A 17569-nucleotide genomic window follows, 5' to 3' on the forward strand; every position below is an offset into this window, starting at 1 on the left:
TTAATATTTTTTTCTCGATTATTTACCTCTACGCTTTTATATATCAATTTTCCTCTCAGTCGCAGAAAGATTTCCCTTCTCTGGGCAATTCCCAAATCATGTGACGATAAACAGAAACGTCCCTAGGGGGGAGAATCATTTTATTCGGGTCCACACCCTAAAATTTCTAGGCGAACAAGAAGTCAAATAATGTGAAAAGACGACCGATAACCTGTAAGTTTAACATCGCTAGGCCGAAGTTGTATATTTATTTTAAAACGTATTCTTCTCTCTGTTCTGCAACTACTATGAGAAAAGTATACTTTAATATCTTCGTATATTAACATTTAATGGGCCTCATAGCACGCACATTAATCGGACTAGGACTTACATGCCCTCTCTTGGTCGCATCATCGTTTCTGTTGTGTAATCAGTGCGCATGTTCTAATGAAGCAAAGAAGGCAGTGCTGAATATTATTTGATCAGCTGTGCCGTCCCGTTGCATAAACCGTGCCGCAACGAGCAGATCCAATATCATTACTATGAAATAAAATTGCCAAGAGGACTAACGTGAATAATACCGGCGATGTCAAATGACTAGCCACTTTGACGATAAATAATTGAAATATTGAGAAAGTGGAGATGGGACTTAAGATCGTGTCCAGTGACGAGCTTCGATACTAGTGATTTTTAAACTTTTGGTTCTGCTACCAGGGAGTTACTTTTACATTTAATTAACATAATGAAACTTTTAAATTCAACATATTTTTATCCCTTTCCCTCTTTCTTTCTTTCCTACCTATATTTTTCTTTTTCCCCAAATTTTCATTTTCATTATTTGTTTCTCTTATGTCTTTCGTACCCTCCAAAATATGCCATTAACACAACAGCAATGAATGAATTATCATTGCTTTGTGTTACGTTATTTGAACCTTTTTCCATTACTTCGCTGTCAAGCGAGCATAAATCTGTGATACGAATAAATATTACAGTCTAATGTCAGGTTTTTATAAAGGAAAATTGTATTATGTTCTGAGTTCAACAACAGCACATATCTTCTTAAGTTTAGCCGTTTTTAACCAAACTTTTGCGTGCGGTTGGCATTCCCTGCCTGCCTCAGCCTCCTCGTTTCGATCACTCTAATAATATAGCTTTAAACTACATAAACCACGTAGTATAGATCGATTCAGTGCCTTGACGAAGCACAGATATGTAAAAAAATCTAATGTTACAATTCGACTATTAGAAGAGAGTTCAGGAAGTCGAAACTTATTCGATTGTCACTGGACCTAAACGCAGTTTATTATCGCAGTTTTATAAACAAGCTCTTGTCTTTGGTTTGTGCTCTTTCAGAGTCTTAGACCTTGTAGTGATACAAGTTATTTTAAAAGTGTCATTTGCGACGTTGCAAAGAATCCTTCTCACAGAACAAATATTTTGTAAACAACCGTACACCGAGCCAGGGAAAATCACCAGGAACACAGACCAATAACAGGGAACATACAAAGACGAAGTTCAGCCACTTAACAGGCATACAGGATAGTAGATAATATGCCCTGATGATAGAGGCAGTATGCACCTCTGAAATATCGACCTACTTCTGCCAGAATATACGGTGCAACATCCTGTACTGTACATCTTCATTGCCATACTTGAAACAACTGAAATAATTAAAATACAAATAATTATTCTTTGTTAGTTAATCCTCGCGTATTTCACTTTGTTTATCCCTAAATCATAATTGTTCTTATGTCCATTTCTTCACTCAGGTACGTCTATTTTGATACATTTCGCTCGCTGTTGTGAGGACTGGGTTCCGTTGTAAGCGATCAGAAAACTAACTAGAGCGGATTCCTGCGCAAGCGCAAGACAGTCCCTAGCTAGGTAACGCCATTCCTGCGCACTATACGCATTGCTGTAAATGGTAAACTGTGTTTTAAAACTAAAACGTAAGTGGGCTTACGCTAACGGGGGTTTTGTAGTGGCGGAAAGCCTTGACTATTCAAACTAGAGCTATTGCTACAGGCGAGAGATGATCCCATCAGGCAACTTGTGTAAAAATTATTTTGGTTGGATGGCTCTCTAGAATTTGAACCCAGAAGTGTTGGGATCACTTTGACTGAGGGCCTCACAGAAGTGCCCACCCCACACATTGCTGACGTCACGGGGGGGGGACACGCTTTCTGACACTATATGTGCAATAGCGGACTTTGGTATTAACGCTATTGAACATTCTGACTCTTCTTTGGAGTCTTAGGAGTTAGAGAAAATAAATTCTTGCAGATGTCAGCACCGAACCTTATCACATGGTTCCCATTTGTAAACATTGCACGTTCTGGGTGTCTCAGGTTCACGAATACCAGTGTGTACGTGGGGCTATCCTACTACGCGCCAGTACTCGGTGGTGACGAGTTCCTCAACTTCTTCCTGGCAGGAGCAGTTGAACTGCCCACGTACTTTTTCCTGTGGCCCGCCATGGACTGTTGGGGGCGGCGCTGGACTCTGTGCACAAGCATGATAATAGGAGGCGCTGCTTGCCTTGCCACCTTCCTCGTGCAGAAAGGTGCGTACGAGAGGACACAGCAGAGTCCTTCTTGAGGAGGTAATGATCTCGTCAAAAAATTCCCAGCCTTCTACAAAACCCAAAAGTTCGTTACCACATTCACAAAAGCCTACCACCGGTCCCTATCCTGAGCCGTATTGATCAAATCCACAACCACCATCCCCATTTCGTTACAATCACTTTTAACATTATCCTTCCATCTACGCCAATGGATTTCGAGTATACTCTTCCCCTCAGGATGTCTAACCAAACGTTTGTATACATTTATCTCTCCCATGTGCTACATGCCCCGCCCATCTCATCCTCCCCAACGACATAATTTCTACCTTTCAAATCGTTATAATCTTATACTCTTCTCATTTAATCTGATGCTGTAGAAACACTTCAATTGAAACAGCGTAATTAAATTAACTAATCGATCAAGTTTTACCGTAGTTTGGAAATTAGTGTTCCCAAAAACGTCCTTTGCGTTTCAACAATGAAGTTACTGATAATCAAACTAGTCTCAAATGAACTATATGAATGAGACTATATTTAGCAAGTATATTGCATTTCTAAGATGTTGAACTATTTTATGATACCAATATTTTTCAGTTATAGATCGTGTTACATGAAACGGATTTGAGAATATAATCACTTATATTCTTCGCAAGATACTGATGGGGTGATTAAATCAAAATTGTTAAATGGGCAAGACACCTAGCACGTACGAGCTACGAGAAATGCATACTAAATTTTTTGTCTTAAAAACCTAAAGAAAGACAATGACTTGGGATATTTAGAAGTTGACGGGAGGATAATATTAAATTCGATTCCAAAGTAGGCCAAGTGGCGGGTTTTATAAACACGTAATGAGCCTTCAGATAAAAAAAGACTAACTGAACCACTACTAGCTTCTTAAGAAACACTATCTAACATGGAGTTAGTTATCTTTTTGTGTGTAAAACTGAATGAAATATTTCCATGTGTTTCACAAACACATTTCTCCAACTGAAATTTTAAACTATTTCGTGGGTACGCATAGCAAGCCTACAATATGAATTTTCGATTAATCGTGATTGTGGTTTCAGAAGCATGAGCTCGAGGGGGCTTATGGACCTTCCTACGACCACTCGAACATGATGATTGGTTGAAGCGTACACATACTTGTGTCCTGTAGATAGCGCTATCTGTTTCGAGGCCTCGGATTTGTGAAACGATTACATCTATAGTTTGGTCCAACACTTCAGTAAGAGTAACACAAAAAAACCGAGAAAGAAATTGCTCTTTTATTATCTTCCCTGTTGATTAAGGTTTATTTCTAATATGGATCCGTGATTGATAATTCATTATACTTCTATATTTTGATTCGGGAAAACTGAAGGTAACTGGTTATTTGGACAGGACGTAGGATAATGAACGGTTTAGGAGGGACTGAAAAATAACAGAAACACTGAATAAAAATCATAATTCAAACAAGTACCTCTCAAGTGCGTATCAGACACGTTTCATGACGTGATGTGTTTGTCATCAGTTCTTAAATAGAGACCTGCATTGAATACGACTGTCTTCCGAATTGTAGCGTCGTGTAATCTGGTACAAATTTAACGACGATTATCGCATTTATGATTGAGACAGAACCTCTGAAACGTCGGTATGTTTAGATCGGACTACTCGCGTTACAAGCCAGAAGACAGATTTTTACTTACCGCCTTAAAACCCTCAAATCCTACTTACAGACCAGCATTAAGTACATCTGCAACCCCACGTAGACCAGGGCCTGACTAGAGGCAATTTAGCTAGCAGATATCACGCTGAGCGTTGCCTCTAATATATGATTGCTGTGGGTGTTTAAACGAGGTAGGCCATGGAAGTGTAATCATGCATACAGCCGAGATTACATGTCCTAATGTGTGCATAACGACTAAGTATATAGATCATTTTGTACAGATTACTTACAGCTCAGCTTTCTCTGACGTTGTAACAAAAACTACTTGTTACGCTATCAGTTTCGGAGAAACGGAGAGAATAACAAACTTGGAAAGGTTAATCCCTTCTTTGGAATAAACATTTAAAAGTTTATTCTTTCCAGTTTCGAATATATCGTTGGTATTAACATTAATTTATTTTATACAAATTTTATTTTTATTTTGAGATTATGAAGATGGCGGGCTGTCTTCCGGATTGTTGCGCCGTGTAATCTGGTATCCTGACTGACTGCTTGCTATATCTCAAACCGATTACTCGCGTGCGGCTTACTCATCGCCCTGATGATGGAGACAGCAAGTACATCTGTAACGTTTGTGAACGGATACCAGGTTACACGGCGCTACAACCAAGAAGACAGACGTCTTCAAAATTTAATTTTGGTTTTTGGTTACAAGAGATATAAATTGCTCAATTATTGTCTGTTATAGATATATGATACTGTAAATATATATATAATTGATTTTATTATTATATTTCTTTAACATATTTACGCTGATTTTTTTTAAAAAAATAAAACCCGCTTATTACATTTACTAGGTTTGTAAAATACTATTCACGGCTTGAATTGACAAAAGATGGCAAAATGTTATTTTTGAAAACAATGTCATATCTAAAATACGTTTATATAAGAGAAAAATATGTATTTTAAGCGATATATATTGTTTCTAACATGCAACATATCCTAGAATGTTTCAAATTAGATTTATCTCTATTATATATAGTGATAGTACGCTGTAAACGACTTATTCAGAATTTTTTCTCTTAATAATAGCAACTGAATAATTGTGGCACACGTTTTGTCTTTGAAGGGACATTTTAAATCCAAATGGTGGGCTCGCAGATAAGGTGACGCTATTCTGGGCGGGGGGGGGGGGGGGGGGGGGGGGTGTCAGTATAACCTTCAATGCAAGGGTTACAGCCGTAATATACGGCTATCGATTTAGAAAATAAGACCAACGTATGGTTGAAATTTATTGGACTTTCATCTGCGCCAATTTATTCATATATTCGCATAGTATTTTTCAGGTGCAGGAAGACGAATGAAACGTATGTAACAGTCTAGTCTAGCGATTTTTTTTAGTAATGTGTCAGGGAATTATGAATAACCCTGTATTGTAAACATTTATCTGAGGGGACAAAAGAAAGTCATGATCGAAGTCTTCCGGGAACATACCCAACTCCTCGGTTTCAGTTAGAATCGGCTGATAAATAAAATTAAAATAAAAAAGTTACTGTAAGAAGCAGTAACCCAGTTTCGAACCATAGACTTCTCGCTGGCAGTGATTGGTACAGAGGCCTATCTGCACTATCGTGCTATGGTAATTATTAAGGATACTTTAATGCAGTGTTATGAACAGCAAAAGATGATACGTTTTCAAAAGTTCTTTGTCGTTTCTTCTGCGTTTATTGATAATGTCGAAAACAACTGTCACTTCCAGACTTCCGGCTGGAACTACATGACTCACTCTCAAGATGTAAATATATGAGTCAAATATCGCTATAAAGACAATTAACTAACTAACTAGATGGCTTACCGAACCCGAAGGTTCATCACCGAATTAACCAAAGCATAAAGACAATTAAATCAACTTATTTATATTATAACAGTTACTGCCGGTTGCCGGAAAGACAGTTGCGTTCAGCGTTATCAGTGAACGCACTGTATAAAGTTATTCTATAAAAGCCACCCAACCCCCTCTTTGATTTTAATTCTGCACAACGACGGCTTGTGTCCTCCAGTGAATTAGATGGAAAGGCAAGTTCAATATTGATATAAAAAGTATTTCTAATGGAGTCACTTCACGTATGATCCCCAATAATAACTGCCATGGTCTTGCATACATTTAGCGTCTCGATCAATTTGGCAGTTCTTTGGCGATGCTATTCAGAGCAGTCGCTGTCACAAGCCAAGGCCACTTGCATGTTTTAGTACTAACTACCTTCTGCCTTGTTTTTAAAACCTTGAATATTTAAAAAAAGTAGAGTCTTCTTTTGTTAGATTGATGTGTTACTGAGACGTGCTTACTTTTACATCTAGACACACGACGGAGTTGAGCTTTGTCAGTTGATTGTCTATTGAATATTATCAATGCGCATATAGCCAAACCGATGCATACTGTAGGACTTTTCCACGTATTATTCCTTTGAAGTTGAAGCTCGTCAAAATTATATTTAAAAATCCATTCCGTACCTCAAACAAAACACTACACGTTATCACTAAAAATATCAATTTGTTAACACTGTTTAAGGACATAATGCCTGTTTACACCGATAATAAAACAAAATCCATGAAAACAAAATGCAGACTTTCTAATTGTTACAACACCTGGGACAAAGGTCTATAGGCACCAATGAGCTTTAAAGTGTTAATTTAAAAACACAACGTTTCGGAAGGTGCCTCTGAATCCGTAATCAGCTAAAACTAATTAGTTGGGTCCAATGGGAAAATCTAATGTCAGCCCCCAGTGAACTCAACTGATTACGGTGCTGTGTAGCTGTAAGCTCCCGAAACAATATTTTCTTTTAACCAATAGACGTCTATTGTTCAATTAGCAGTAAGCCGTGAATGTGCGGCAACTTCTCCGACTTACCTGTGATGCGTGTGCTCGAATTACTATCCTGCAGGGGCTAAAACACTTGCGTCAGCCGCTTTTGGCTTGGCACATTGTACTCACTGTGCCCACATGCTTTTGCCAATCCTAGCCACGAAAATACACCACTTCGTCTATAGAAATTCAGACCACAATACCTGTGGATGTGAAAACCATTAGTCACAACGTTCTCCCTTATCAGAAACTGTGTTAGACTAGGAGGTTCATCTAGAATTAAACTGACAGACAGCTGCATGTTGTGATATTCTTCTGAGTTTTGGCGCCATGTACACTCGTCGGACCAAGAAGTGTAAACTTCAGCCCTGAAGATGGAGTCAATATGTTACTCCGAAACGTTCTCATCTACCGATGAGTGTGTATTGCTCCAGTACTCAGAACATAATCCATAGCGCCAACATCAAATCAAAAATGGTATTTCCCCTAAAATGTTAGGAGTGTCTTGACTAGCTAAGTGACTATTAGCTTCTTTGTACTCTGCACTGTGGAGTGTTGGTTATTTCGTTTTATGGTTTGTTTTCCAGACACTAACGTTACATTGGTTCTGTACTGTGTTGGGAAGATGGGAATTTCTTCGTCCTTCGTGGTGCTACCGCTCATGGCTTCAGAGCTGTATCCGACAGTGGTTCGTGGTCTTGGAATGAGTACGAGTTCAGTGGTCGGTATGCTCGGACCCATCTTCATTCCATTAGTCGTCTATTTGGTAAGCCATGATTTTTCAGCGTTTAAATTTCGTACAGGCTTTGTAGAAACATTGTAATGGAATATAATCATGTTGTATCTTTTTACCCTCAGAAGACTTTGTGGTTGTCCGCAGTAATTTGTAAATATTCATAGTAATTTATTGATTAGTCATAGATGATTCGTAAGTATATTCCGGTAATCGAAAGTGTGAATGAACGGAAGCATCTACGGAGGTATTCGATCCTTGGTTCAATAACTGACGTCATACTTAAGACCTTGAAAATAAAACAGTTGGACAATAATAACGAGTATGAGAAATGGACGATATTATTTTGAGTTGTACACCGTGTGGATTCGTAGTAGATACATACGTTTAGGGGACATCCCGTCTCCATCTTCAGGCCTAAAGACTAATCATCAGTCTTTTATACGTATTGTTTCTGTACTATGATGACTGATAATATTTGCATAAATGAAGTGTATTTAATATTATATATTAACCAAGTGAGAATTATCATATGTAAATTTAAAGGTGTTCTTCATATAAGAAGTTTTTATAAAAATTTTCTATCACAATAATGTTACAAAACTGTATCCATTCATCAGAAGACCTCAAATTGAGAATCTCCTGACCTTATAATTATGTGCTCTGGATTATATTTATATTTTTAGAACAAGGACGAACTTTATATGGAATTAGAAATAAATTATATGAAACCAGAATTGATATATTTTCACTCGCTCTGGTTTCCTGCGTCTCATAATTTGCCGATGTTTCATCGATCTATCGAATGTGCATAGAAACGAATGTACGTACAGAAAAACAAACAACAACTCCCTCTTTGTGTCCTTGATAAAGCACTACTTCCAGCGGAACAAATGCGAACAGGACGTTAACGTTCTGTAACGTACTCATTCATTAATTTATTTCGCATTGTTACTCCTAAACTATGCCGGCAAAAAAAATAGAAAACACGATGTTCGTATCAAATATTCCATTAAGTGTCTTGTGTAAGTACTGTGCACAGCGCTGTCAATTAGTCACATTGAAAGCGCCATATCATTGTTCACTTCAATCGACGTTTTAATAATCGACTATTGTTCACTTCACAGATTAGTCCTACTAAACCATTCCGGCGAGTAAAGCATTCTATATTGACAGGTAGAGAAAATAATGTTTTAATTCTCCACCGCTATTTCCCATTTAAATGTTGCAATGTGGTGGTACCTCGTAAATTCATTCCACACTCAAAATCAGTGTCTCTACTAACAATAAAGTATTACATCAGCAATGGGTTCTGAGGTTTTTTTATTCAGGGGTAAAGACGATGTACCGCCACGGTGGTCTAGCGGTTAAAACGCTGGCCTTGTAATCCTGGGGTCTCGGGTTCGATTCCCGGCGGTGCTCGAATTTATAACTTGTGTTGGGCAAGGCCGTGATCTAGTCAACACGGAGTTTTCCTCCGGGGGCTTCCCCGGTTTCTCCGTGGCATCCCAACAATTACTCCATTCACACACAGAAGAAGGCAATGGCAAACCACTTCTGGATCATCTGCCAAGAACGTATACGAACAGGTCCCAGTCCGAGAAAAGGATCGAAGGATCCTGTTCATATGGACCTGGCCTCAGACAGAACACTAAATAAAAAAATAATAAAAAAAGACGATGTGTCATGGTACTGACCACTCAACTCCATAATACCGAGGTTAAGAATGAGTGGAGCTATGCCTCCATTCCTTAATACGTATTCATGTCGTGATTCTTAATAACTAAGTACCGATATCAACGTAAAAAATAAATAACACTCTAAAACTGAAGACATTTCGGATATTGGCGCTATCTCTGCAGTTAAGAAGATAATGTCTGTCTGAGCGGAGAATTGACTTGATCTTCAAACAGACGTGCCTATCTTTGCATCCATTCTCATAAACAGTATAAAAAAATTTGCTGACTCTCAATTCTATGTTTTCTAGATTTTTAGTGTTTCGTCTTATTCTTCTATTTTTAGTAGTTAATATTTGATATGTAATTTAGTGTCTTAGTCGGGTCAATGGTAACTCATTCATAGTATCAAATAGCATGCAGACTGCTCCAACATTGGGAACATTTACAGTAAGCGGCGATGTTTTTAGGACGGCATTCAGCGTAACTTCACGGCTTAAACGCTTAGTCAGTTATCCGCTCATATTAACGGTAGACTTATCTGTGGCGTCCGTTAGGTTAGGTTATCTTCATCAGTAGGTTGAAACAAGCAGAAGATTTATAACTGGCTTCTACCGTGAGCCAGATTAGTCTTTTATTTGTAGAATATTTAACCATTTCAGGTGCAACTGAACATTGTCCTCCCATCTACGTCGAAGTTTTCAAGTTGTCTTCCCCATCAACGATTTTGTGTGCATTTTATTCCTACCATGCGTGCAACATGTCTTGTTTCCTACTGTATTTGATATTATAAGTAATTTTAGCGGATCAATATTTTACCTACTGTGTTTTGTGTCTTGTAATAAGTTGTTGTTCAAATTGAAAATTTATTCTCAGCGAAGCGTATTTATAAAGAATTTCAAGAACTGCTAGAAATATTAATTCTGCTTCGTATTCAGCCAAGACGCGATCATCTCTTAGCTTCATCTAATATCAAAAAAGCTACATACTAGGAATCTTTATGCTTATTTATTAACATTAATAATTTTTAATTTTATAAAAGGACTATCACTATTAGTACAGTCAGCAGAAGTAACTGTGACGATTTATGAAGTTTCATAGCTTACACCGAAATGGTTTATGCTATCTCATTGTATTTGTATTTAAAATCCTAACAAATACGAGAGTAGAGTACAGCGTATAGAAATTCCGTGAGGTCTTGTTCAGTACCGAAAACAAAATTAGGCCTCTAATCCTACGACTTTCCGTCTCTTCCTTCACACACGACAAACAAAGGACTCAGACCACTGCCCGCGTTACATACATTTGCACTTACCTCTGTGAAGGAAAAGGAGAGGAACTTATCTCTGATGTTAATCTGTGAACCGCGTCGATCCAATATCAGCACTAACAATAAGAGCGTTAGCTTTGAATAATATGGGGGACTAACTCTAGATAGGCTCTAGTCTAATCCCAAAACCCTCGATCATTACTGAGATTATTCACGACTTTCACATCCTCAACCATTCTAGATCGTAAATCCAATTCATTAACTCATTGTCATGTGGTAGTTTTACAGCGTTACTGAGAGATACTAACCCATACAGATTTCAAGAAAACTAGTGTTTTATTTAGGAGAGACGTATTATCATAGAATTATTATTATTTCTATTAAACTACTTGGGGGGAATTAAAATGTGTCAAATAAAACATTTAAAGTCCAATATATTCATAATGGGCTGAAACAAGTAGACGCTTTATAGCTACGAGGTGCGATCGGAAAGTTTCTAGACTGCGCCTATAAAAACCCGTACACTTATCTCAGGTATTAAATTCATCCATCACCCTCGAAGTAGTTCCCCTGGGAGTGAACACAACGATCCCAGCGCCGCTGCCAAACCTGGAAGCATCCCTGGAAATCTTTCTTTGTCAGCCTGTCAAGCACCATCTGCGATTCTGCCTGAATCTCTTCTATCGTCTCAAATCTCCTTCCCTTTAGCTGAATTTTCATCTTTAGGAAGAGGAAGAAGTCACACGGAGCTTAGAAAGGAAGTTGGGGTCGGTTCTTGCAAGATCTTTGAGCTCCTGGCAAACGAGAAGTCGATTCTGCTTCTGGTCCTCAGACAGGAGCCTTGGCACAAACTTGGCTGCGATGCGTCGCATGTGGAGTTCTTCCTTTAGAATCAGCTGACAGATCCCATAGCCTATCCCAACAATGTCGCACAAGTCGTTGATGGTACGACGTCGATCTTCGTGAATGGCCTGCCGAATCTTTGTAACATTTTCGGGCGTTGTGCTCGAAGATGGTCGTCCAGAACGCTCGTCATCATCGACAGAGGTTCGGCCATTTTTAAAACGTGAATGCCACACAAAAGTTTGTGCACGACCCATTGCGGACTCCCCAAATGCTTGCTTTAGCATTTCATAGGTTTCCGTAGCCGTTTTGGCGAGTCTTTGGCAAAATTTGATGCACGCGCCATTCCGAAATCGCAGGAGGGTCGGTGTAATGCACTACCAAAACGCCCGTAACTCAGAAACAAATGCTAATTCGATGATGCCGGCTGGCACACTGATTCACTATGAATGTAGGCCGCACCCCCTAGCGGCAGAAGCTCGTACTACATCCGGTTCGCCCTCTATTGACACACCTCGTATTTGTTTTAAATTTTTTATTTATAATACGAAATTAGGAAGGTCTAAGGAAACCAAGAGTAATCGAAACTGAATGGTACACATCAACTTGTGGCATGTGCTGATGATGTTAATTTATTTGCAGAAAACATTACAATAGGCGCTAAAGAAAGACAGATGTTAATAAAGGAACGCAGAGAAAACTAATTTACATATTAACGTCTTGGCTTTAGACAGCAGGGCAAAATCATGAAATAAATACAGAGTCTTAGAACATGTTACAAAATTTCAAATACGGTAACGAATCGTTTTTAATCAGGAAGTTTCTGGACAACTGAGCGACCAGTAGCTTTTCAAGAACTTCAAAATACAAATTCGATGGCCTGATGATGACACACTTGTGGCCAAAAAATTGTTTTATAATAAAATGTGTAGATTGAAAATGATTTTAACACTAAATTCTCAAGTAGAACTCTGAACCATGGGTTTAGTTAATTAGTTATCAACAATTTTACGTGTGAACGTCCATTGTGTACGCATTTCATCTGTAAAACTGAAGTATCTAAATCATATTCCTGCATTTTCATCCACTTTTCTGACTTTGTACGGAAACAGTGATTTATGCATCAAGTTCGTGTGTCTGTTACCAGTTAATAAAGTTTAAAACAACTGACGGATTATGACGAAACTTTACAAAACATTATGCCATCAGTTTAACCCTACCCATGAGGCCATTTTTTAAAATAAATTCCTATCGTTAGTATGCGTGGATGGCGGCTGCGATAACTTTGGGATGGGAGCGACACTTTAGCATAGTCGCGTAGTACCCTGAAACTAAGTGTAGTAAGAGACCAAACCTTCTACAGATTGCTCGACGAGAGATGAAACTTTGAATTCGGCATATGGAATTTTGTATAAAGATATATAATTAAAATATCCACGTATTCTGTTTGAAAATCTTTGCGATGAAACCTTGATGTTATATCAGGTAAACCTCATGCAAATTATACGTAAAGAACAGATTACGAAATCGTATAATTATTTATTTGTACATATTCATTTCTAGGCAACCTACACAAATTGAAGTATTTGTTCCGAACTTGGAATTTCATGATCTCAGCATATATGATATTATCCTATTACCCTGGGATCCTTAAATTTGTGCAGAAATCATACTCCATTGCCCTTAAACTTTATTCCCTCTCCCATTGACTCAAAAATATGCCCCATTCTCTATTTACACTGTTTCGTCAAAATTATAAATTAGGTAGCAGTAGTTATTGGTTCTGATTTGTTTCCGATTAAAATCAATGCACAAACCACTTGAACAATTGTTCCTAATGGCGAGATTCTGTAAAATCCTTTTAACTGTCAGACGTGCACACAGTTTAACAACAATTTTTACAAGCTGTTTACATAGAACTCTGTATAAACGACGTGTACATTTTATATTGCTTGTCTCGCTTTGTACGAGATTCAGTCACGCTTTTACGAGTGTCCCCAGCCCGGAATAAATACATGTTTCCATCAATTCAGACCTTAATTGCATTTATTCAGTAACAGGTTTCAATTGAAGTGGAGTGGCGAGTAGGAACTTCCCTCAAAATTTACGCTTGAAAACATTATACTACGGTTTTCATTCTGAAATGTTTCAGGAAAGCATTTTCGTGTCCATGTCACAGCTCAGGCTGCTAGATGTTCACTTCACATCAAGGAGTCTCGGGCTATCTCGTGGTTATCTCCGTGCGACTTGAGGCTAACAAAATTAACCTTTTGTTTAAATAATTAGACAAGTGTGAATTTTGTTTGTTTTGGCAGGGAGAGAAAATGATATTGGTATACAACTAAATAAATATCAATAGTTTTGTAAAATTATAAAATTCAAGTCTACTATGGAAATGCCAAATGTAAATTCTAATTATTTTCGTTTGTCAGGTGGGCTTCGCGACATGCAGACCGTAATCTGCATTTGTATAAATTATACGAAAACCTTTGAAACGTAAGAGTATAATACGTATTTCAGAACAATCTGCTGCTAAGTAGCTGCCATGTTGTTGTAAAATGTATCGGCTCCGCAGCCAAGTCAAATCAAGACAAAATCATTTGCAGGATTCATATTGCACAAGGGAGCCAGCGCCTTACGACAGAATGCTGTAAAGTGGCGCCATGATGCGGATTTCGGTACTGCATTTATTTTTGTATGTTCACTTAGTAATCTCTGATGACACCAGAGTGTACTGACTATCGCGTATTAACTGTTTGTCAACCGTAGACCTCTGGTGGTTGGTAAGTTGTCCGCAAGGGTCGCGATTAGAGTAGTCCACTCTTTTAATGTCTTCTTTACTCCGAATCTCTGTAAGTTTTTGCGCATTTTTTCATCATATGTTTCACTTATACATTGGAGTAAAATTATATATATAAAAAAATCATGCTTTCTGTCTACATTTAGTATGTATTCCATATAATCAAAATGTACGAGAATTATGAAGAGGGGGTTCGTGGTACCGAAAAGGTTTGGAGGGGGGGGTTCTTTGTGAAATTTTATAAAGATCAACATGCTCTCATGTTATAACCTGTTACACATTGTAATAACCACACTGTAATAAATTTGTTAATATGTATGTGAAACTACTGTCACTATTGCTTGCAATATAATTGTACTTGTGAATGATGTCCATATTCATGGATAAGGAAGACAAACAGCTAATTAACAAGGAATTTTACAAAAATCTGCAACAAATAACTGATAACATTATTTTACATTTGTGAGGTGCGAGTATAATCTTAAATAGGGTATTATGAAACATCGTGGGCATGTGAAACAAATTACATTTGGTTTTATCTGTCAAAATTTAGTTTTTCTGACCAGAGAGTCAGATATCTACCCTCACACCTCGTAAGCAGTGTGGCCAATAGTTTTAAATTCCTGATCTGTCAATCATATACAGTAGGTAACTTACACGACTTATGGTCCAGGGCGAGGAGATGTTGGTGCTGCCTCTGATTGTAATGGGGTTACTCTTGGTGGCTGGAGGTGCCTGCAGCCTGCTGTTACCTGAGACCCTGAATCAGCACCTTCCACAGAGCCTGGAAGATGGTGAGAAGTTTGGGAAAGATTGGAGTTGGAGGAACTTAGCTGCCTGCTGTCCACCAAGGTAAATACACACGGGGGCTAATTTGAATTGTGTAATGAAAGGAAATGTAAAATCAGCAAACTCTCTGGTAGGATTGAGGTCTTCACGGCGGTGAGTCCGAAGATGGCCGTCTTCTGGGTTAGAGTGCCATGTAATCTGGCAGAGGTTTACCAAGATGACACACATCACCCTGATGACGGAGGCATCAAGGACCTTTGAAACGTTGGTGAACTTCTACCAGATTACACCGTGCTACAGCCGTCTTTGGAGAACACTGTTCCATAGAGAAATTAGTAGTCGTGGCACATAAATGCGGGATGTGTAAGCCGAGAGAGGGGAGTTCAGTAGTAGGGGAGGGGGGTCGCACAGCCTCAGCTGCGGTGACGCACCGAACTAAACACAGCTAGAGCTACAAACCAACTGAAGCTGACACCCCTCTAGCGCGTGCTTCGGACGAGTCCATCTCATACGACCAAAATCAGTCCTTTGCGCAAGCGCCAGAACTTCTCGCGCGACCTCTGCATTAGTTACTGCAGACATGAAATAAAGTTTGAAATCAGTGCCATAACGCAATAAATTTTATATCACCCTGTTACTATTGAAATGGTGTTAAAAATTTATGTTAAATAAAGGAATAAATTAGCTGGACATTTTAGCACCAGTAATGCATACAAAATTTGCCGCCACATCTCATAAGACAAAAGAAAAGAAAGTTTTAACTCCTGATCTTTATATTTAAGCAAAACATATTTTAAGTATATAAGTAATTGTGCATATAAGAGAAAGAAACGTTTTCTTTCTTAGTTTCGCCTTGCTTTTAAATATGGTCTTAAATCTATATTGGATTTTCTAGGGTAGGGGACGTTGTGCCTGAGGGAAAACACACGTCCATTGAATCACCTTTACGGAGGTAAGGAAAATTGTTTAATTCTAAACATCACAGCACTAATCTCATAATCAAAACACACCACTGCTTAATCCTGTATGTTTAAGTTATCTGCAACTCAAACTCCGAAGCTATCAATCAGCTCAGTCAAGTCAAATTTCATTAAAAATTATTAAATATGTTTTTTTTTTCCAGCCTTATTCAACATCACATTACAGAATCAAAACCCGTGACAATAGTAGAAGGAAGAGCCCCGGAAACTCCTGAAACAACAACACCAACAACTGAAATCATAATGGAATCAGTTGCTGGCAACGCAGAGGAAACCATGAGAATAACCGTGGTTTGACAACACGTATCATGGCATGGCGTCATAGGACTGCAGGTTTATATAACCATATAAGCTGGCAGTTCATAATTTCTCGTAGAAGAACAAAATAACGAAGTTGGACAACTTCTGTGATATTTGAGAATGTAGATTCATTATTATTATTATTTTTAGATCTAGAATATGGCCAGAAAATGTACATATTTTATGACTCTACTCTTTCTTTCTTTTTCTTCTTCTTCTCTCTCTTTCTCTTTTTCTTCTCTTCTTCTTTCTTTCCTCCTCTTTCTTTCTTTTTTTTTTTGCATGTCAAGAAATCCTGTAAGTCCACAAAGAGGCTGTTTGATTCCTCTTTAGCAACCAAACTGTATGATACAGTGCTTCGTAATTGTTTGGATTTCGTACAGTCTTAGCAATCCCGAAATTTTGTCATGATTTCTGCCACTTTCACCGGTCAAAGTGCTGCGATTTTACCATGAATACTTATTTCTGCATCCTTCATTCATAAACAGGTTGTTTGGTGCAGAAACTGTGTTATCTTTCCTGACGTTTTAAAGGTTTCCCTTAGTTTTTACAGGAAAACATGAAGATATTTACTTCACGAATACATGGACCATCCCTGCCACATCCTTTCCTATTAATCATTCATAATAATCTGCCCACTTTATTTGGCACTGTGTAATCTGCAATCGAAAGGGCGATTTATCGCTTAACTGGTGATGTGTGGTCTGCGAGACTGCAGAAAAAAAAAATGGGGGGAAGAGGAGAAGAGATTATGGCTTGCTCTGTTCTCTTTGCCTTCTTATCTATTATTTATACATCTACTCATATTTCCTTCCTTTCTTCAGTCATTCGATGCTGTTTGTATTGCAAAATGTATTTCAGCCGCTGTCTGGCAGACCACTCGTCACCAGTTATGTGACTTTTTTGACTTGGCTGCTCTCATATTTACCACGAGTAAGTGTGTAGGGTCCTTAAAGTGGGTTACACCTCATGATCCAAACTTTGGATAATTTATTTGGTTATATTATCGAGAACGTTTGAGTGATGTCGAGCGTTAAAGTGTACAATTAACGGTGACCGCAACGGGGAGAGTGACAAAATCAAGAAGTTTACACTTTGCAGATTTTTGCTCAAAAAAGCATT

At 38.3% G+C, this 17569-nt stretch overlaps 1 protein-coding gene across 4 annotated transcripts in view; it reads left to right on the forward strand.

Moving 5' to 3' along the window:
* The window catches only part of Balat (Beta-alanine transporter), a 218949-nt gene extending 202310 nt beyond the window's left edge, over positions 1–16639 (forward strand). For all 4 annotated transcript variants that reach the window (XM_022083194.2, XM_022083175.2, XM_022083124.2 and 1 more), the window contains exons 9-13: positions 2328–2542; positions 7644–7822; positions 15052–15230; positions 16063–16119; positions 16291–16639. In XM_022083194.2, the coding sequence (XP_021938886.2) occupies positions 2328–2542; positions 7644–7822; positions 15052–15230; positions 16063–16119; positions 16291–16444 (784 nt within the window). In that variant the 3' untranslated portion in view covers positions 16445–16639. The remainder of the gene's footprint in view (positions 1–2327; positions 2543–7643; positions 7823–15051; positions 15231–16062; positions 16120–16290) is intronic.
* The last annotated feature ends 930 nt before the right edge of the window (positions 16640–17569 follow it).

Source organism: Zootermopsis nevadensis, unplaced genomic scaffold, assembly GCF_977971745.1.
Source record: "Zootermopsis nevadensis isolate Lab colony 2312 unplaced genomic scaffold, Znev_1.0 Znev_ptg000028l, whole genome shotgun sequence".
NCBI lineage: Eukaryota > Metazoa > Arthropoda > Insecta > Blattodea > Termopsidae > Zootermopsis > Zootermopsis nevadensis.